Source organism: Acomys minous, assembly GCF_964271855.1.
Source record: "Acomys minous genome assembly, chromosome: 19".
NCBI lineage: Eukaryota > Metazoa > Chordata > Mammalia > Rodentia > Muridae > Acomys > Acomys minous.
In genome coordinates, this window is record NC_140499.1 from 9,397,286 (window position 1) to 9,418,604 (window position 21,319).

At 43.5% G+C, this 21,319-nt stretch overlaps 1 protein-coding gene across 1 annotated transcript in view; it reads right to left on the minus strand.

Moving 5' to 3' along the window:
• Window positions 1–1,454: 1,454 nt before the first annotated feature.
• The window catches only part of PRKCI (protein kinase C iota), a 58,405-nt gene continuing 38,540 nt past the window's right edge, over window positions 1,455–21,319 (minus strand). Inside the window, exons 7-18 of the mRNA XM_084769378.1 lie at window positions 19,825–19,879; window positions 19,281–19,339; window positions 15,348–15,524; window positions 14,815–14,912; window positions 14,252–14,338; window positions 13,859–13,994; window positions 11,704–11,791; window positions 10,360–10,485; window positions 9,417–9,496; window positions 7,905–7,994; window positions 7,453–7,568; window positions 1,455–4,444 (exon numbers count right to left, since the gene is read on the minus strand). Coding sequence (XP_084625504.1) covers window positions 4,357–4,444; window positions 7,453–7,568; window positions 7,905–7,994; window positions 9,417–9,496; window positions 10,360–10,485; window positions 11,704–11,791; window positions 13,859–13,994; window positions 14,252–14,338; window positions 14,815–14,912; window positions 15,348–15,524; window positions 19,281–19,339; window positions 19,825–19,879 — 1,200 coding nt within the window. The 3' untranslated portion in view covers window positions 1,455–4,356. The remainder of the gene's footprint in view (window positions 4,445–7,452; window positions 7,569–7,904; window positions 7,995–9,416; window positions 9,497–10,359; window positions 10,486–11,703; window positions 11,792–13,858; window positions 13,995–14,251; window positions 14,339–14,814; window positions 14,913–15,347; window positions 15,525–19,280; window positions 19,340–19,824; window positions 19,880–21,319) is intronic.

A 21,319-nucleotide genomic window follows, 5' to 3' on the forward strand; every position in this document is an offset into this window, starting at 1 on the left:
TATATTCTCTTTTCACAGGGGAAAACAGAACCGTGGCACCCAACTATTTCAAGTCCACTGCTAACTGGAGCCCCTCTACAGGCCCTGCTTACACGGAGGTTTCTACCGGCCAGCTCCAGTGTGGGTGTGTGAGCTCACAAACTCCCACGGTCACTGGAAGCTTCTGGTAGTTTTCTACTTCCTGTAGTCTAGAAAACACCACACCAAACCTCCCCAGATATGTACTCAGCTTCTCCAATACTACAAATCGCAATGGGAGTGACTACAAGTCAGTGTCGGCAGGGCTGAGCTGCCGTGTGAGGATGCCCCTGCCACACTTCATCCACCTGCATCTCTCATCCTGAGCTGCCAAACAAAACAGCCACAAAAGTCAGGATCCGAGAAGCAGGTGGCAGCTTGCTCTCCCATCCCACTGGGGAAAGCCAGTTGCACCCTTCTTTCTGTGGCTCCCCAAAACAGGGCCGCACTGTGGAGACTACTCTAAATCTACAGAGTGTGCCATGAGTCCTCCAGACACAGACTCAGCAGCCCCATTAAGTCACACGACAGCAACTGTGGCCACACCGTGTGCATTCACTGCAACCCTGGGCCCTTTAGCACTGGACTAGAGACAGAATGCCGCAAGCTTGTCTGGCCGCGGTGGAGGCTCAGCTTTAGCCTTACGCAGCATGACCCACAAGACACTGCAGTACATCTGTGGCTGTGCCTACTGGGCTACACGGTCTCACAGGGCTTTGATTCCACTCTTGCCTAGAGTCAGCTCTACCGCATGCCTCATGGCTTGCTGTTGTTCACAAACAAACAGGCTGTGAATGTTTCAGGGGCCGGAGACCTGTTTCAGCTTTCAGGGGAGGCTGGCTGCCCCCAGAGACTCCAATGTTTAACGCAGAATTCCCCCTAGTACTCCAAGGTCCTCTTGGACTGCCTGGGAATCTCACTAACTCACACAGCCGAGCTGCTGAGGTGCTACAGGGAACTGCCTGGACCACCCCCAAGTATTCTAAGCAAGGTTCCCATTGGGATAAACACAAGGGAAGGAGTTTCCATATACAGTTCTCTGCTTTCTAGATAAGAGGCACCAAAGATGTAATTCCCAAGGAAGGAAGGAGAGCTATGGGGAAGACTGCATCCGTGGGACAGCGGCTGTTACCCGGAGAGAGGACGTTCCAGCCCCTGGAACACACAGATCAGCAGGAAGCCTGGTACAGGAGCGATGCGCTCTGAAGGTTTGGATAAACTTCAGTTTGAAGGTTGGCTACAATGTTCTGTGTTCAGTTGATGTCTTGTTTTTCACATGAAAAGACCCACTGAGGAACATGGTAAAAATACACTAGAATCTTTTAATCACCTGTACCAGAATAGTGTATGAATTATAGAAATTCTTGAACAATTGTTCATAGTCTTGTTCTAGAACTTTTTTCAATGTGGCACAAATTTAAAATGGTCCACTCCTCATAGGTATTAAACATTTTATTTAAAGATTTTAATGTAAAAAATTATACAAATACAGATTACATTATAACGAACAAGGCAGTATTCTACATGACAAAAATTAAAACGAATTTCTAAAGTAAGTGTACTGGCAATGAGGACACAGACGTAGACATCAATCCAGTTGCATGTGATAAAACAACCTGACCACAGCTTACGCAAAACCAGTGACGAAGACACCAAATGCCAATCACTCTGCGTGTCCACATCGTTATTCCCCCCAGGAGTATTCTGAGCAAACGTTTACATAATAGACAAAGAGCTGGCATGGCACTTAAGGACTGAAAAGTAGAACTCAATTAAAAACATTTGTAATAATTCTGTATAAAACTCACAGTAAGTCTTATTAGTTAAATAAAAAAAAAGATTTACAAACAAAGACCACCATTAACAATGGTTAAAACCTTATAGAAAATGCTCATCATTTGTACATTATTGGCATAAAACTGACAGGTTTTGTTGGAGGTGAAGATAGGGAAGATATGTAATCTGAATTTATCCATCTAAGTCTGTGACAAATGTGCATGATAATTCACTGATTACCCTTCTTAAAATGTTTTTACCACAAAAAGCAGACTCCAGTAACAAATATGGCCACAGGAAAAGAATAACTTGAAGAAAATGTGTCCCAAAACAAAATACAAAGACCCAAGAAAGTCCTAAGGTAGGTCTGATAACATGCACTTTAGACAAACCCTCAGTGCCTATTCTATATTCCAAAATGCCCCAAGGGAAACAGCACCACTTAAGAGGTCATAAATATATGGACACAAAGGAATTCTCTACAAGCTTACGATGTGAACACTGCCTTTAGATTTAAAATAAGCTCTAGAATCAGGGGACCATGAACACGTCTAAAACACGAGAATGTGCACATGCACTTGCCTTCTGATGTGCACTTCACTGCATTTATTTGGCTGCTTCCCCCACATTTATTTACTGCAGGGGAGGGTGTGCACGTGCCATGGTGTACCATCTTGTGGGAGCTGGTCCTCTTCTTCCACCATGTGGTTCCAGCACAGTCGGGTAAGCCAGGCTTGGCAGCAAATGCTTTTACCTGCTGAGCCGCCTCACTGGTCCCTTATTTGGCTTTAATCAGTGGAGGTTTTCATTGCTCTCAGTCTTAAGTTATTTGAAGAAAAGAAAACACATGACACAAACTTGGGAAAAATATTTTTAAATGCCTACAAGTTTTAAATCATTATAAGCTCAACACTATATAGCATCCCTAAAACTAAATTTTACTGATTTGACAACTGTAGTATATTTAGATCATTTTAAAGTCCTTTATATAAAAATATTTAAAATAACAGCAGAATGATGCTAAAGTGGTACTTCTTTAAATAAAATATTGCTAAAGACTAATGTTAATAAAAACTTTTGCAGAGAACTCTGCCCCGGAAATGTCCTCCATTCTGCACTACATTTGGTACCTAAGGCACACACCGTCATGTGCGGTCACATGTGTCACAGTTACCCATGGCCATTACTACTGTTCTGAATTTCACTGCAGACTCCACAGACAGGTCTCAAAAGTACAGATAATGTAGTCTGGGGAGGAAATCAAAAGTAGTTACTCTACTAAGATACTCTACTTAGAAGATAAATTATTTTCCCAAACCTAAATAATATAATATATATATATATATACACACACACTCCGCCTCCCCCGAATACACAGAATGCGCCTTTGAGCTGGGTCAGAAGTGAGGCCTCCTCATTATTTACACCCCCTCTTACGCCCCCGTGGGAGTCATCCTCCAGTAAGAAATGAGATGCTGCCATTGCTGGCTGCAGCTATTTACCCTTCTATTTTTCCCTCTGTATGTACGCAGCACTGCCCACGCATGCGCAGCCTGGGTCTAACTGCATGTATTATTAGCAAGCTAGTTTTCTCTGAAAAGGCAAGCTCGGAAGTTAACTCCTTATCCTAAAGAAAATGATAAGACTCAAAATAAATAAATAAATCACTTGTGCCAGTTTTCAAACACAGCTAATAATTTAGAATCCATTTCTTTTTTATCCTTTCTTTCTTTCTTTCTTTTTTTTTTTTTTTGGTTTTTCGAGACAGGATTTCTCTGTGTAGCCTTGGCTGTTGTGGATTCGCTTTGTAGACCAGGCTGGCCTTGAACTCACAGAAAGTCCGTCTGCCTCTGCCTCCTGAGTGCTGGGATTAAAGGTGTGTGCCACCACGTCCAGCCCAGCTTAGAATCCAATTCTTTTTTTTTGGTTTTGTCTTTTTTTTTTTATTTTTTGAGACAGGGTTTCTCTGTGTAGCCTTGGCTGTCCTGGACTCACTTTGTAGACCAGGCTGTCCTCGAACTTACAGTGATCCGCCTGCCTCCGCCTCCTGAGTGCTGGGATTAAAGGCGTGTGCCACCACTGCCTGGCTTCCAATTCTTAATAAAACAAGTCAATTGTATATTGATTTGATGCTCTTTTAAATATTAATAATTATCCAAGTGAAGAGAAAATGTATAGGATTCTTAAACGCAAGGAAGCTGGAAACTAGTCATACAAGATGTATTCTGAATTACCCTCCCCCACACAAGTAAGCCTGCCACAGACTTAACACAAAATGACAATGACTGCGGGAGACCCCGCCTGCGTCAGGCACAGCAGAGGCTTCTTTACACAAAAGACAACTTCCTCACTCATTTGCAGGCCTCTGGGAGCAAGCATAAGGAAAGTTTGACATGATTGTTAGGAAGCCAGTTTTAATTTCTTTTTCTTAGCTTTACTTAGGTATATGATTCCTATAGTCTACTACAGGATATCAAAAGACACATAATGCTAACTAGGAGCAGGCTAGGGTCGGTCCATGCAGGAAACAGCAGCATGCGGATCGCACAGTGAAAGTGAGGGTCACACACACTCTTCTGCAGACATCAGAAGAGGGTTGATATACTCGAAACCTTCAAACTCAGACTGATCAATCTTCCTCACGATGTCACTGTTGAAAGAAAAATACGCTTATTTTCATCATAATCAAGATGTCTTCACCCTTTAAACAGTGAAATGCAACTAAAAGGAAAACATATGGCTAAATGATAATAATTGTAGAAAGAAAACAAGTTCTATGAGAATCAGGGGGAAAAAAAAAGCCTAAGGGGAAGACTAAGACCCTCACAAGCAACTGTAGAGTCAAGAGGGCTCAAAATCAGCCAGGCGTGGTGGCGCACACCTTTAATCCCAGCACTTGGGAGGCAGAGGCAGGCGGATCACTGTGAGTTCGAGGCCAGCCTGGTCTACAAAGCGAGTCCAGGACAGCCAAGGCTAACACAGAGAGACCCTGTCTCGAAAAACAAACAAACAAACAAAACACACACACACACACACACACACACACACACACACAAAGAGGGCTCAAAATCAGACCAGGGATGATTTGCAAGGCAGTTATTCTAACGTTTAACCTGAACAGCACCCCGACTAAGGTAAACAGCAGGTCTAAACTTACACCTCAACAGGCAGGCAGAGGGTGAAGGGAAGGCCTGGAAGTCAGCCGAAGGAGCAGTGATGGGAACAGGCACACCGAGAACATCACAGAGACAAAGCCCCAGCGAGGGGCGGGCTGGCGCTGTGCTACACTGGACAGCCAGCCAAGTATTCAGCAAGGGCAACACTACCCAACACTGCAGTGTGCAGACTGCCACCCTGCAAAGCACAAAGCCGCAAACAGCAGGACGAGCCCTCCTTGAGGAAGCAGGAGGGCGTACACTGGGAGGGTTCTGATGAGCGGGAGTGGTCCTCCGTGAAGTGCCTGACTAGGCTGCACAGCAAAGGGCTGCAGGGACCAGCTAGCAGGTGTGATGTGCAGGGACAGGATCCAGCGCGAAGGCAACAGAGTGAGGGCACAAAGCTCAGCTCCACGTGCGGAAGGAAAACCAGGCCAAGCCGCATCAGCGAAGACGCCAGCAAGCACAGGCTCAATCTGGCTGACGGGAGCAGACGGTGCTGCCATGGGCACACAGAGGCATGACACAAACTGAGGGACAGCCCAGAAAAGGGGACAAAGGTCACCACTTTGCTTTGTAGACTCCAGTTCTCTAAGGTGTTTATCCACATTACTCAGGGGGATGTTCACCAGGGGGACATGCTCGGGAGAGCCACAGAGGGCGGTGAGATGCGTCACACACATCCCTCACTTAGTTCTTCAGAGCAGCCTTGTGAGGTAGACAATGTGAGAAGGAACAGGCAGGGAAGTTACGCAATTCTACAGAAGGCTGCACAGCTGGGAAGGTGACATGGATTTGATGAACTCTACTCCTCTGTGCTTTTTAACGCACGGTTGTGTCAGGAGTGAGCGGCTGGGCTTTCCTAGCAGAGAGTAAGCTTTGTGTGAAACCAGGCTGTTTGGATCACCCATGGATGTCTAGCACTTAGCGTAACACCTTTTGCTCCATAACCATTTGCCTACTCAGGAGTCCCTTAAACAGCTGGTGTCCACCATGGCTTGGCTGGTTCAAGTTGCCAAGGTATAAACTGAATATAGCAAACAAAATGTTGCCACGTACAGAGCCACAGAGCATCCCGGTCTCAGGGGAAGGGGAAAAAAGATGACAGACAATTTTTTATAGAGACAAAACTGAGCATTGCTAGGATGCACTGCTCTGGATGCTGTGCCTTTCACAGACATCTGGAGAGATGAAATCCAACCAAGCAACATTTTGAAACCTAGAGACTAAGAGGTTCCAAAGAGACTAAGACCCGCCAAAGTCTAAGAAGCAAGTTAATCTACAAATGTCTGTGGTAAGAAAATATAAGGTAGTCAATTCTGACACCCTGACCAGAGTCTGGTAGACACTGCTTATTCCTCTTTTAGTAGGAACATCGCTAACCATTTCTTTAAATGTCTGAAAAAAAAAAGTTACCTCAAAAAAGGGCTAAGACTCTGAGGAAAAGCAAAATTAAGTGTATTTTTCAGTAGGAGAAAAGTGTTGGAAAGAATCTCAGAGGTGATACAGTGAGGGAGCTGGCAAGGGGGACAGCAGACACAGGCCAGGGCTAGGAGGCGAGGGGGGCAGCATTCCAGAAGCCCTAGGGCTTTCCTGGCAGGAGGCACAGTAAGGGCCCAGAAGAGTGAGGCAGTCCCAAGACACAAAGCTGCCTGAGGTCACCTGAAAAGGGAGCAGCCTATACCAGAAAGGTCTCAATTCCTGCAGCTAACGTCAGGGAATGATTACATTTAATCCATTGAGAGAAGGCTTCAAAAACATACTATGAGGAACAGCTTCTAAGCACGCTAGGGCCGAGATGTAAGTAAAGTCCATGCCAAGGAGCAAAGGCCCCTTAAGAGAATCCAAATAACCCTAATTACTCTAAGTTGTATTTTTAAAAATATTTTTATTTTTCACATATACATTTATATTATTACACATATATACAATAAACGTCCTATAGCAAGAAGAACTATGAAACATCAGGAATTATCTAAGTTGGTGTTTTGTTTTGTTTTGTTGAGACATGGTTTCTCTGTGTAGCCTTGGCTGTCCTGGTCTAACTTTGTAGACCAGGCTGGCCTCGAACTCACAGCGATCCACCTGCCTCTGCCTCCCAAGTGCTGGGATTAAAGGCGCCACCATGCCCGGCTCTAAGTTGTATTTTTAGAGGATGTGACACAACACTATTCTGATCCCCGCTGGCAAGACCAGGAACCCAGAGAGGTGCACGTGAGGATGGAGCAGTGCAGCCCGGCCTTGGGCAGCAGCCGAGGGGGAGTGCTGGCTCCTCATCTGTGAGGGGAGGTGGCAGTGCGCACTTTGCAAGGCTGCTGTGAGAACTCGATACAAAGCAAGTAGATGTAACACTGTTCCAGAGACTAGCAGCTCAGTGGACTCAAACACACAGCAATGTAATGGTTGCAGATCAATTACAGAACATCTCCATAAACAAATAGCCTTGAGACTTAGGAGATTTCAAAAGAAGTGTGAAAACATTTTGGTGTGTGGAATTACTTACTCATCATCCGGCGTGAGTTGGACTGGTTCATTGGTAAACTGGGAGTCAAAGTTATCCAAACCGAATTCTCCAGAAATGTTTGGTTTAAAGGGTGGCACCACCTGTTTCTGCTCCATCTAAAGATACACCGATGACAGTTCAGATCTGCATTCACAAACACTACGCCTCTTTACAAAACTCTCCTTTGCTCTCTGAATCCTCACCAGGTATGTATTATACAATTTCAGCAATCATAGCCACATCTTACTATCTGAACATTGGTATGGGCCTCAGTAATATTACCGCCTGCTCCAGGACATTAATATTGTTTTGTTTCTAAAGCATTTTATAAGTACTATGGAGTAGTTTTAAGTTATTTAAGATAGCATCTTAGTTTTCCTGTAACTTAGTAACATAATAAAAGTTGGCCCTGGGTTACAACAAAACCCAAGCTAGGAAAAACATTTACATACCATGTCCCAGTCCACGTTTCGGAAGAACGGGTGTCCTTGAATGTCAGCAAATCCGGTTTGCGGATGACAACCCAATCGTTCCTTTGGGTCCTACGGCAAAAGCAGTGTTCCAAGAAGCCGATGGGTGAGTGTAACTAGCCCCTGCCCTGTGACACCTTCATTGTGAAGCTGAGATGTCTAGCTATTGTCAGACACGCGGGAGCAGCCTACAGCTCGCAGCCAGGTTTCCCCCTGGCTCTCTGTCGACTTACTATGTCAGTAAGTGGAGAGCCGCACCCGAGGCATGGTAGGGCATACCTATACTCCAGCACTTGGGAGGTGGAGGCAGAATACCAGGAGCTCAAGGCCATCCTCTGTTACACAGAATTCAAGGTCAGCCAAGGCTACATGAGACCCTGTTTTTAAATGGTAGAGTGCTATCACCACTCTTTGCTAAAGAAAGAACATGAGGAAAAATAAAGGCAACATTCAGCTACTTCCTTCCTGTAGGCCAGAGTTCAGTCCTAATAATACAGAAACCTCTGACCATCACCACACACTCAGGCTTAGCTCCCTGTATAGCCCTACGCTTAGCCACAGCATCAAACCCGAGTTTGTCCAAGACAAACAGCAGTTACTCATCACTGGACTGAGATGGAGGCTGAAACTCATAAAGCCTTGGCTTTTATTTGCACTACGAGTATTCTCAACCTCATTTTTCACTGTACGAAACGTAAGCTTTCCAGCTTAAATCTTCCCTCACAGGTATCGGGGCCAGAAAGCTCAGTGGCTAAGCACACACTGGCTGCTCTTCCAGGGGGTGTAGGCTGGACCCCCAACACCACACAGCCGCTCACAACCACCTCTAACTGCTCTTCTAGGAGACTGGTGTCCTTGTCTGCCTTCCCTGTGCACCAATAATGCACGTGGCACAGATAGACACAAGGCAAAACACTCACACACATAAATTTTTAAAAAAGTAGCCACCTAAACTAAGTGCTAACTTCCAATCTTATTAAAATTCATCATGGAGTAATCAACCCACTTTCTGCCTTCATTTATTTGAAATAAAATTTATGAACTGTAAATTCACAATCTTAGGTCCTAAGTGCTTCTGGTTCCCAAGTCACAACAAGCAACTGAATGACGCTTACGTTAAGATGCCATTTCATTTCTGCTGACTCTCACCTAAATATAGTTCTTACGATGGAATGGATAGAGAACACTCTTGACCACATGCTCAAAAAATTCACGGTGATCAACGGGTTTCATGGGTAATGATACAGAGAAACAGCAGAAAATGCAGTTACAGGAGATCACTCTGCAGCATCAAATGCAGCACCGTGCTGGGGGTGACTCGGCCATGTGACAAGGAAAACCAGTCAGGATTTGATCCTGCCTCCTTGGTTTAAAGTGAGATTCCAGTTCTTCCTCAAGGTCCCTCCTCCGGTTCTGAGCACCCCACTGCTGAGCCTCCACGAAGCAGGTGGCCTCACACAGGTAAACAAACCCCAGCCATTCCCACTGCCCTACCTTGTTGAGGAAACTCTTCAGCACGCTTGCTGCTTTCACAGACAGAGAACGTGGTATGCGGATTTGCTTTTCCAAAATGACTAAAAAAGGTAAGAGTCATAGCATACTCTTTAGCTCTTTAAATTTTTTTCTGTAAATTCCAAGATATTTAAAGCATTCTAGCGGAAAATACATTATCTACCTAACTGAAATACTTCATGTATTTTCTCAATCCTTGGCTCTCCTTCTCACAGCTGGCTCTTTGCTTGAACATGTATTTACAAGCACATTTTTTTACTACCCTAGTGTACCCTAGTTTCTTCCTCTGTAAACAGAAATAAAAACCTGCTTCACAGGGCTCTTACGAGGCATAAAAGTTAATACCGTAAAGTGCCTGCATATGTACAGAATTGTTCCAGAAAATGTGAAATTATTCTGCAAAGCTCCTGTCAGCTCCCACCCCACCAGCAGTCCTGAGGAGCTCCCGCTGCTCTACCAGCACTGGCACTGTCACACTGACGTCTCTGTCACATGCGCAGATGTAAAACTAAAGGTCCCTGTGCTTGGCCTCCTGGTTCTGTTCTGCTGACTTGTAGCACCGCTCACCATGGCGCCCAGAGCCCTCACCACCTCCCCACCACACCCACACTTCCCTTGAGCGTAGGCTCTAACCCTGGGGCTCATGTGCAAACATCAGTGTCTCTAGCCAGCAGATTCCTGGCTCCAATATGTACGGCAGGCAAGCTAAGATGCTCTGTATGTACGGCAGGCAAGCTAAGATGCTCTGTCCTGAGGTTGAGAGTGGGCGGAAGGGACAGTGGAACTGCAGCCTGGGAAGCGCGAGGGGCATCCTTAAAAACTATCCCGACTACAGGGCGCATCTGCTGTCCAGGCCACTCCTCCTCCTCCTCAGAATCTCAGCCTTCGCCCGAGGTTGCTGACCGAGAGCCTCGCTGCACACTACCTTGGAAGAGATAGTCCTCTGTGTTTTGATCAGGATTGTCAGAGCTCCCGACAATATCAAAGGGAGACCTTCCCGCCATCATCTCAAACATGAGCACCCCGAGCGCCCACCAGTCGACGCTGAAGCCTGTGGGGAGAAGGGTTAAAGACACGTCTATAACTGTGTGGGCATGGAAAGCCAGCACAGCTCTGTTATCATCAAGAGCTGAAGATGTAAACATAATGAGAAAGTAATTAGATGATGAACTCTAACTACAAGATAAACAGTGTCGCAGGCACTAAAAAGTACAGAAGGGACATCTGTGTAACACCCTCCCCCCAGCAGTGGGGGTGCTGTGGCAGAGGGGGGACTGTAAGCACCGGAAGTGGCGGACACACAGAGGAAACAGCAGCCTCCAGTCGCACATATGAAATCACACCAAACCCCAGCACAGCAGGAGAGGGGACACGGAGCCATGGCAAGTGACAGCTGCTGGGAGCAGGAGCTCGCCCGTGGAGGCCACACACCCGGGAGCATCTGGGCAGCACACACTGGACTTCGTGAGTGGAGAGGAAGAGGACACAAGGCTGGGTGAACAGGGAAGTCGGGAGTGGATTTGGGAGGAATAGGAAGGGGTAGATATGATCAAAACATGGCATATCAAATTCTCAAAGAACTAATCAAAACAATAAGTACAAAAGTAAAAAAAATTAATGGACGCCAGGTATAGAGGTGCACACTTTAAATGCCAGTACTCGAAGGCAGAGGCAGGCAGATCCCTGTGAATTCAATGACAGCCCAGTGTACAGAGCGAGTTCCAGGACAGACAAGGCCATAGAGAGAGACCTAACTTTTGGGGGGGGGGGGAGCGTGCTTCCTGGAGGCTGATGAACACCCAGCCTCTGGGACTTTATCCTAGGAAAGCTCAACAATCGTATAGACGCTCAGGACACTGGATCCCCACAGCTGATGGTTTAAGTACTGACCTGTCCCTTCCCGGCTATTGCGACCTAAGCACATTATTTAAACTTTTCTGTGCATCACTTCCCTCTCTCTTGCAAATGAGTCAACACCACTTACCTGAGAAGGTCTCTAAGGAGGGGGGTTAGAGCTGCCTGCTAAGACAGCTCTTGCCACTGCTCAGTGTCCCTCACTACTAAATCAGTGTTTAAATGCATACTCCCCCAAAGACCAGACTTTCTTTGGCTCTGGTTTCAGAATCTGGGGGTCTTCATGTAGGTTAACAGGACCAAAAAAGCTTCTATTAATCAATATTAAAACGCTATAGCATATTATGTTATAGCTGGAACCACATTTAAACCACCAATACAGCAGTAGCTAAAACGCCACCTATTTAGTTATTACCATAATCTTCTCCTCTTAAAATCTCAGGAGCAATGTAATTGGGAGTCCCACAGAAAGTGCTGGTAGTATCTCCAGGCCGCAACCCTTCCTGTCACAGGGGAAAAGAAAAAAGGTAAGATACAAAACTATTCTGAACTCACCTCTTCATTTCACTGTCTAAGCCCAGCATGTACACGCGATATGCTAGGCATGACCAGCAGCACTACAACAGTGACTCCTACTAAAGAACACAAAGAAAACTTACACTAGATGTTGCTAAAGTCAGTTCAATTAAGACAAAACTACTTTAAAAATAACATTTGTTAACATTTACTGCAAAATGGAAACCATGAGACTAAAATGAGTATCTCATGAATGAATCTTTTGTCCGGACATGCCTGCTGACACTGCAGTGCTCGGCTTCTGGTCATCTTTCCTATGCAGCAAGTCTCCTGCTTTGCTATTTTAATAGCTGTAGGGTGGTGAACAATTAAGGCATAATACACGAATAAGCCAAGTAGAGAAACTGCCAATAGCAGGTGGAATAGCCATTAAAAACTGTTAACAAATATACATGTCCGTATGCCTACTAACATACTCTTTAAAAGAGCATAAAAATGAACACATTAAGAAATTTTCATGGTCTTCAATCATGAGATGCTAACATTCCTGTATCCGCAAACACCTGGTACACACCAACAACTAATGAACCCAGCAGTTGAGGACTGTTAACCCAGGGTCAACCTCAGCTACACAGCAAAAACAGAAACAGAAAACACAAGCCAAGCACTTAACAAAACAAATAAACTCAAACCAAACTAACAACCCAACAACTAAATATATTACAGACACTCAAAAATACAGCATAAACATGGCCATCCATGTCTTGGGGGCAAGGGGAACGGCAGAAGCCATGAAGATTGCCCCTTTGCAAGGCCGAGGAGACGGCTCAGTGGGTAACTCTCGCTGTACAGCCCAGGTGGCCCTCGACGGCCACTCAGCCTTGCAGAGCTATCACCATGTCTTTGCTCCTCGTGCTATTGGTAATTTTAACTAATATTCAGACAGTGACTCAAAGACAAACAAAAACAACAACCCACTGTTCTAATTTACAGATTAATATTCTTCTTTTTTTTTTTTTTTTTTTTGGTTTTTTGAGACAGGGTTTCTCTGTGTAGTCTCGGCTGTCTTGGACTCGCTTTGTAGACCAAGCTGGCCTTGAACTCATAGCGATCCACCTGCCTCTGCCTCCCAAGTGCTGCGATTAAAGGCGTGCGCCATCATGCCCTGCATATTCTTCATATTTTAATCTGCTCTTGAAACTCGTAAGAATCCCTTATTATTATGATTAAAACCAGAGAGAGAAAATACTATAGAAAGAAATCAAAATGGCAGAGCAAAAGGTATCCTGCACAGAAGGGAAGGGTACCAGGAGCCACTGACTAACCCTTTTCACTATTTACAAAGAAAACTTATGACTGAGAATGATGTAGAGTGTATCACAGGAAAAAAGGTCTTGAGTTTTACATACTTCAGATGCGTTACTTTCTAACATAAGATGCGTAGGCATAACATTAAATCCCTAACACCATTGAGTGTTTATGGTACCTCCTCCCGATGGATGGGGAATGCAGTGCAAACACTCATACTCTTGGGGATGTGTAGTTGGAGCAGGGTTAATACATACAGCAGTTCTCTTGACGTTTTGAGGGAAAAGATTAGACCTCTAAATGAAACATCGTTGCCAAAAGAATAAAACACCAATAACAGACATACCCTGAGATAAAGTTATCATATTTTATATCATAGATTTGAAATTTAAATATAAAAGCAGACTCCTAGAAAAAATTTCAAAGTAGGTTTGGGTCCATTAAACAGTAAAAGTTTAGAAGGTGACATGCAAACACTGTGTTAACATAATGGGATTGAAGGTAATTTTTATTTCCAATTTTTCTTCAAAAGTGCAACAGCTTTCAAGACAGAAAGGTCCAGCCAATTGAAAATAACTAACTCTATATAACATCATGGAATTGTGCAGATGGCCGGATGGCCAGGGAGTACACTTGTCTTCGGGTTAGAATTCCAAAACATCCTGAACAGCCCAGTGATTGTTTCCCATCTAAAGATGACGTCAGTTAACAGACAGGTTACGAGCGGGCGGGGCGGGGCCTCTCACCTTACACATGCCATAGTCAGTGAGTTTAATGTGTCCTTCTGAGTCCAGCAGCACATTGTCCAGCTTCAGATCTCTGTAAATTATCCCTCGCTCATGAAGATAATTTAGTGCTAGGCTGATTTCTGCAGAGTAAAACCTTAAATTGAAGAAAAAAAATGGCTTTGCTATGAACAGTAACCATCTGAAAAACCCTAAATATACAGTGAACACAAGCAGATTATAATAGGTAATAGGTATATAATAATTTATTATGTAAATTAGCCTAGTTCAGTCTCCTGATGACTTACAAAGAATAAACTGGCAACAAGGTAACTCATTTATATACTGTTTTCAAGTAGTAGACACAAAAGGTCAGGCAACCCTGAGGGAAAAATCCAACTCAAACAGTCTTACCTGGCATGCTCTTCAGGAAGCTTTCTCTGTCGCTGCATGTGAAACATTAGATCCCCTCCGTTTACATACTCTATGACAAAAAACAGCCTAAAACAGAAGCAAAGCCACACGTCACCGTGAGTGGTGCAGCCTCTGGCCTTCCCTACAGAGCAGCCACGGCAACAGCGCGAAGGCACTCTGAGTGACTCGGCCTTTCACCTATGTGGCCGAGCGCTCAGTGGAACAGGAGGAGCGACACAGGAAGCAACCCAGCGCAACCCGCTTCTACACGGTTCCACGCTACAGCAGCAGTGGAAGCGCAGTCTTCTCTATAAGTGAGTCAAGTTAAAATGCCACTTAAGGTATAAAAAGACATTACGTCACAAGATGAGAATGTTTAAAGGGTCGGCTGTCTACTGCTGTTTCTTCAGGCCCCTTCTCTCTCACTGTTTCTTTCAGTGACTGGAGTTACACAGGTATCACTGATGGTAGCAGGAAGTTAGAGGTACTCCTACTTCAGGAATTATGGGAAACAGATTCTTCTTATAGAACACGGCAAAGAGTGTGAAGCCCTTTTACCTTACCTGCTTTCTGTCTGGAAGCAAGAATGCAGCCCAACAAGGAAAGGGTGGTTGGACGCCTGCTCAAACACATGCTTCTCCGTCTGCACCCAGTCAATGTCCTGTACAAAACAGCACAGACATCTACGTCAAACCAAGTTACCAAACTAGTGATAAATTTGTTAGTAGCAAGTCATCACTGATCATTCACAAATGTTAATTAGAGTAAATATCAAAACCACTCACTGTCGTGAAACAAAACTTTTACAAAGAGAAAAATACCATTAAAAAAGTCTAGAATTATGAAACAGTCTAGATAATGTAGAAAATTCAAGTACTTCCCTTGATAATAATATACTTTGACTTTATTATTACTTAAAGCATGTGCTTAGAAAAGTAGACCACATGCAAACACCGCGGTAGCATGATTCTGTTGTGTGTGTGTGTGTGTGTGTGTGTGTGTGTGTGTGTGTGTGTGTGTGTGTGTAGGGCACTCTGGATGTAGCCCAGGGCCTCGAGCATGCTAGGGCTTGTCTAGAAGCAGAAAGGCATCTTACCTCATCATCATTGACGAGCTCTTTTTTCACAACTTTCATTGCGTAAATGCGATCTGTTTTTTTTAAGCGAACCAACAGTACTTTGGCGTAACTCCCTCTGCCTATGACGCGAAGCAAATCGAAATCCTGAAGACCTAAACTGGACGAGGCTTTCCCACTCTCCCTGCTGTTCATGGCCTGTCGAGGACATTCAGAGCAACAAAGGTTGACCTGGAAATAGTCTGCTCAGTACTTTATATTTCTAACAACTGTTCTAACAATAATGATTTTCAAGTATTTTCTTAACATAAAATATTTTCTTGTATATTCTAAAACATTCCGTGTTTAAGAGACTGATGAGTTTGAGAGTTAAATAAGAGTAAGAACAGAGTTGGAATCTGAGGAATGTTAAAAGCTGTCGTTTAAAGAACCCGACAGATTTTAAGTACAGGCGTCATGGACACAGATGAGTTAAATATGACCTTGATTTTCGTGACTGTAGAACAGAGGTAAAGAAAATAAAACACGTGGCCAGGATAATATGCGGGCTGGTAATAATGCTATCTGTTTGGTTTTCTGAACGGAAGTTAAGTAGATGGAAGAGAGTGCTAGAGTCTGGCAGAAGCGAGGTAAGTGTAACCCGAGCCAGTGAGGATGACCAAGGCACATGAGGAGCTGCAGGCAGGAGAGAGACACGGGGCAGGTAGGTAACAGTAGATGTGGCATTAGATAAAGAGACGGCAAAGTAACCCTTATAATTCATTCAAAACTTGAATTTTAAGCTCCTGCTAATTTATGCAGACCACTGAAGAGAATCTTTTATAAGACAGATACCTACAAAACCAAAAAGACCACCTTCAGGGCCCCTGCCTGGAGCTCAGCACTGCAGAGCCAGCAACACGTGATCAACAAATGTCCCACAAGCATAAAGCGGAAATCCTCGCTGAAAAGTATCAAGAAAAAAGAATAGAAGAAGAGGGGCACAGAGAAAGAATTAAAAGGAAAGCGCCCTGGCCTCTGCAGGTTCCCGCACTCACGCAGACATACCCACACAGACACACAGAACACACAAATATTAAAAACAATAAAAATACATTATTTTTTAAAAAATGGTCACGGGCTAGAGAGATGGCGCGGAGGCTAAGAGCACTGGCTGCTCTTCCAGAGGCTCCGGGCTCCACTGCCAGCACCAACATGGCAGCCCACAGCTGTCTGTAAGTCTAGCTAATTCCAGGTGCCCTGATGCCGTTTTCTAACCTCCTAAGGCACCCAGCACACATGTGGCACACAGACATCCATGCAAGCAAAACTCTCACACACATAAAATAAAAATATCTAAAAATATTTCAAGAATGGTCACATTAAAAAAATTGTAAATAGGGGGCTGGAGAGATGGCTCAGCAGTTAAGAGCACTGATTGCTCTTCCAGAGGTCATGAGTTCAATTCCCAGCAACCACATGGTGGCTCACAACCATCTATAATGTGATCTGATGCCTTGCAGGTGTACATGCAGGCAGAGTACTATATACACAATAGTAAATAAATCTTTAAAAAATATAAATAATTAGAATTCATATTAGACTCACACTCAAGAAAATATTAATTTAATTATTCAAGAAGATAAAACATTAGGTGGAAAAGGACAGACACTAGAAATAGAGAATAAAGGGGTAAATTGAGCAAATCTAAATAAAGGGCATTGTTTTAACCACCACCACCCTGCACACAAGTGGAATTTTTCAATACGGCAAAAGCGGCCCTGGAGAGAGGATGAGAGAGGGACTGAACTCTAAGTGCTAGGCGTTGCTTAAAGTACATCTTCCTGAAAATGATCTGAGTATTAACAGTTGTAGTAAATCTCAAGTTGCAGGATATATAGACCAATAATAGAATGACAAGCTTAAAAACAAGTTTAAGGCTGGGCTGCAGTGGCACACGTAATCCCCGCACTCGGGAGGCAGAGGCAGGCAGATCTCTGAGTTCGAGGCCATCCTGGTCTACAAAGTGAGGCCATGACAGCCAGGGCTGCTACACAGAGAAACCATGTCTTAGGGGGTAAAAAAGTTTAAAAAAATCATGCATTGCCACTCTCCACTCCCGAACTGGCTTAAAAGAGAGGGATCATACAAAGTGTGGACAACAATGATGGGCAGCTACAACTCTCACTCACTGTTGATGAAGTATAAACTCAGCAATGAAAGACTGTGGCCACTATCTCTTACACGGTACGTACGTCTACTGATTATACACTTAATTTGTTTATTTACTTACGTATTAATTATTTATGCAGTAGTGGGGATTGATTTTTATTGTATCTTATGTAATACTAAGGACTGAGCCTAGGACCTCATGTATGCTAGCTAAGTTTTCTACCACTCAACACTTAATTTTGAAACAGGTTTTCACTAAGTTGCCTAGGCTGGCTCAGTCCTGTTCAGTAGCCAGGCAGCCCCTGAACATCTCCTGCCTCGGCCTCCTGAGCAGCTGATGACAACAGGCTTCCACCTGTAGGGCCAGTTGCCACACCACATTTATAAGACGGTTCCGTCAGAACTTATAATAATTCTAACTGGGAGGGAAAATGGAATAGTGGGACAGATAAACTGGAATTATAAAAATAATGGCGTACTCCCTGTGAACTATGTTACATGAAAGACACCAGAGGTGCCGGGTAGTGGTGGTGCTCGCCTTTAATCCCAGCACTCGGGAGGCAGAAGCAGGTGGATCTCTGTGAGTTTGAGGCCAGCCTGGTTGACAAAGTGAGTTCAAGATAGCCAGGGCTACACAGAGAAACCTTGTCTTTAAAAAAATGGAGGGGGGATCAACAGATTTACTCCAAAACTATGGCAGAGTAAAGTAAGTGGGTAGGCAAGATCAGCCACTGGGTGCTGATAACTAATTTATCATACAGGTAGGTAGTGCCTACTACTTATGCTCCAAGTTTCCATGATAAAAAGTTGAAAGATAAACAAGAGAAGCATAAAATAGCATACCCATCAAACACCAGAAAGAGAAAGAAAAAAGGCAGTAATAATAAAGGTAAGGAATAATCTTCCACGGCCAGAAACACGCAGATTTGGAAAGGCCGCTATAAGTACTGCTCACACAGGCAGAAATGGCTAAAAAGGGTTCCTGCAAGGCAACAACCAGCCACAGGCAAGACATGACTTTCTTTTTCACCAAAAGCTTATTGTTTTAATTCATTTCTGTTTGAGAAACAAAAGAGCTTTGGCTGGAGAGGCAGCTCAGCAGTTAAGAGCACTTGCTGCTCTCGCAGAGGATCTGAGTTCAGCACGCACAGTAGGGCAGCACACAGCAGCTGCTCAGAGGACCTGACAAACCCTCCAGCATCCTCCACCCACACATACGTGGTACGTTCTTACACAGATACCCATAAAAATAAAAAATTAAATCCCAATAAACTGCCTAATTAAAAAAAAAAAAAGGCAATGGCTAGATGGCCTAGCAGGGGGAATAAGAAGCACTCGCTGCGCAGGCCTAGCAGCCTAATTTGGATCCCTAAAGCCACATACAGGTGGCCGGAGAGTGTCACTGCCACATGCACATAGCAGCATGCCCATCCTACCCCTTTCACACAGTAACAATAATATTTTAGACAGTAATTAAGCATTTAGTCATTTATACTTAAAATAAGCAGTCAGTGCACAAAACAGAAGATTCTACAGTATGTTTCAAACAATATTATCAAGTACTAAATACTAGTCCTATATATTGTAGGTTTTATCTTAAAGTGAAAATAACATTTCAAATTTCATAATTAAATTATTTAATTAAAAAGTTAAACCAAGATAAAACTCTAAAATCATTCAGTATTTTCCTTGTATTTGACTGTCATGATACAAGGTCTAAGCAGATTAAAGTGTTATGTTGGGGAAGATGATGTCTTTCTAAAAGGCTAATGACGCTGTAAACAGGAAGAGAAACTATCTTACCTCCTTTTCTTCACCAACTTGGTCCAAGCTCTCATGACTTGAAGGATTGTATGGAATTACTGAAAATTCAAACCCAAATATTAAAATAGAAAACAAATAATCATTGATGAATTTTGCATAAAATTTCTTTTGATGGTTTTTCTTAGTTTTTACATATGAGTAAATTAAATTAGATAAAGCTTAATATTTGTCCTAAGTGATGTATTATGAGTAGTGGGCCAGGCAGAAGTATAATTCACCCTTTTAATCCCAGCACTCAGGAGGCAGAGGCAGGAGAATCTCTGTGAGTTTGAGGCCAGCCTGGTCTACAAAGTGAGTCTAGGACAGTCAAGGCTACACAGAGAGACCTTGTCTTGGAAACTGAACGAACTAACAAAAGAAAATGAAAGAAAGAACCAAAAAAGAAGAACCACTGAAAAAAGAAAGAATAAAAGAAAGAAAAGACAGACAGACAGACAGGAAGGAAGGAAGAGAGAAGTGAAGTCTACTATGGGAAGTTACACGTGAGAAGGCCCCCAGAGCCGTCTCCAACTGCTACCCTTACCTGTCTGCGCATGGTCTGGATGCATGGGTGACTGGTCCATTGGCATCATTGGTTCCTACAAACATTTCCAAAGACACAGTAACTTAGAAGATTGTTATAAAGTCCCCAAATCTCTATAAATTTAGAAATGAAGTCTTTCAATGAGATGTATCACACTGACTTAAATGAAAAAAATAAGTGACGTGAATTACATTATTATGATTATAATATTTAATGATATAAAGCCAGACAATACTCCTATGAATGACAGAATACCACACTTTTACAGAAAAAAAGAAGAAAAGAAAGAAAAATACAAGTGATTTCAGGTCAATTGAAAAATAAAACTGAGGGGGCTAGAGAGATGGCTTAGTGGTTAAGAGCACTGACTACTCTTCCAGAGGTCATGAGTTCAATTCCCAGCAACCACATGGTGGCTCACAACCATCTATAATGTGATCTGATGCCCTTTTCAGCACTGTATGCATAATAATAAATAAATATTTTTTTTAAAAAAAGAAAAAAAATAAAACCGAGATTCTTCCTTCTAAGTAACCTTTTCTCCCTCTGCACTGCATTTTTAAGTCTTTGGCAGGAAGGTTCTAGAATAGACATTCTTGCCTTAATCCAGAGGTTGGCTTTAAGAGTCCATAAAACTCTTAAAACTACACGCAGTATTTTGTTTGTTTCATTTTTTTTCTTCAAACTCTCAAAAATATCAATTGGCCAGAAAAATGAGAAGAAATACCTTCTCAAAAATGGATTTGTCCAACTACCTGCCATCCATCCAAGGAACAGGCTTATAACTGACGAGCCTCCAGGCTTGAACAGCACCAGGAACAAGTCAACTTGCGGGGTAGCATTGCGTATGCAGTTATGACTTTCGGGGTGCCTTGGCAACTGGCATGCCATCAGCACCGCTCTTAAGTCTCACTCAGTCATTAGCTGGGCACCTCCTTCCATCTAAATTATGAATACCATTCAAGACAAGTCTCATTTTTGTTGCTGAGATAAAGTATATTGACAAATGAGCAAGTAAGGTGAGAAGGGCAACAATTAATGCAGGATGCAGTGCATCACTGAGGGGAAGTCAGGGAAGGCGTGCGACACTCACAGGCCTGCAGCCTTCTCTCCTCATGTACAGCAATATACACTCACGTAAGAGTGCTGCCTCACTCGCAGAGGGTCGTCCCACCTCAAGCACTGAGCAAAGCAATCCCACCACCCACAACCCACAACCCAAGCTACATAACTCCGCGCTGAGACTCTTCCCAGGTGGGTCTATGGTGTCAAGTTGGCAGTTAACCAGCCCCAACAGAAACTAGGGTAAATTATGCTTAAATTTCTAGTACTTTTTTTTTCTCTAAAAACTGGACTTTCCCTCTTCCTAAACTATAAATTCATACTTAAAACTTGAACAAATTAGTTAAATAATCCTCACATAAACAAGCTACTCATAACCTATTTTCACAGATGGGTTCTTTGTCAACTTGACACACCTGGTAAGATGGAACCT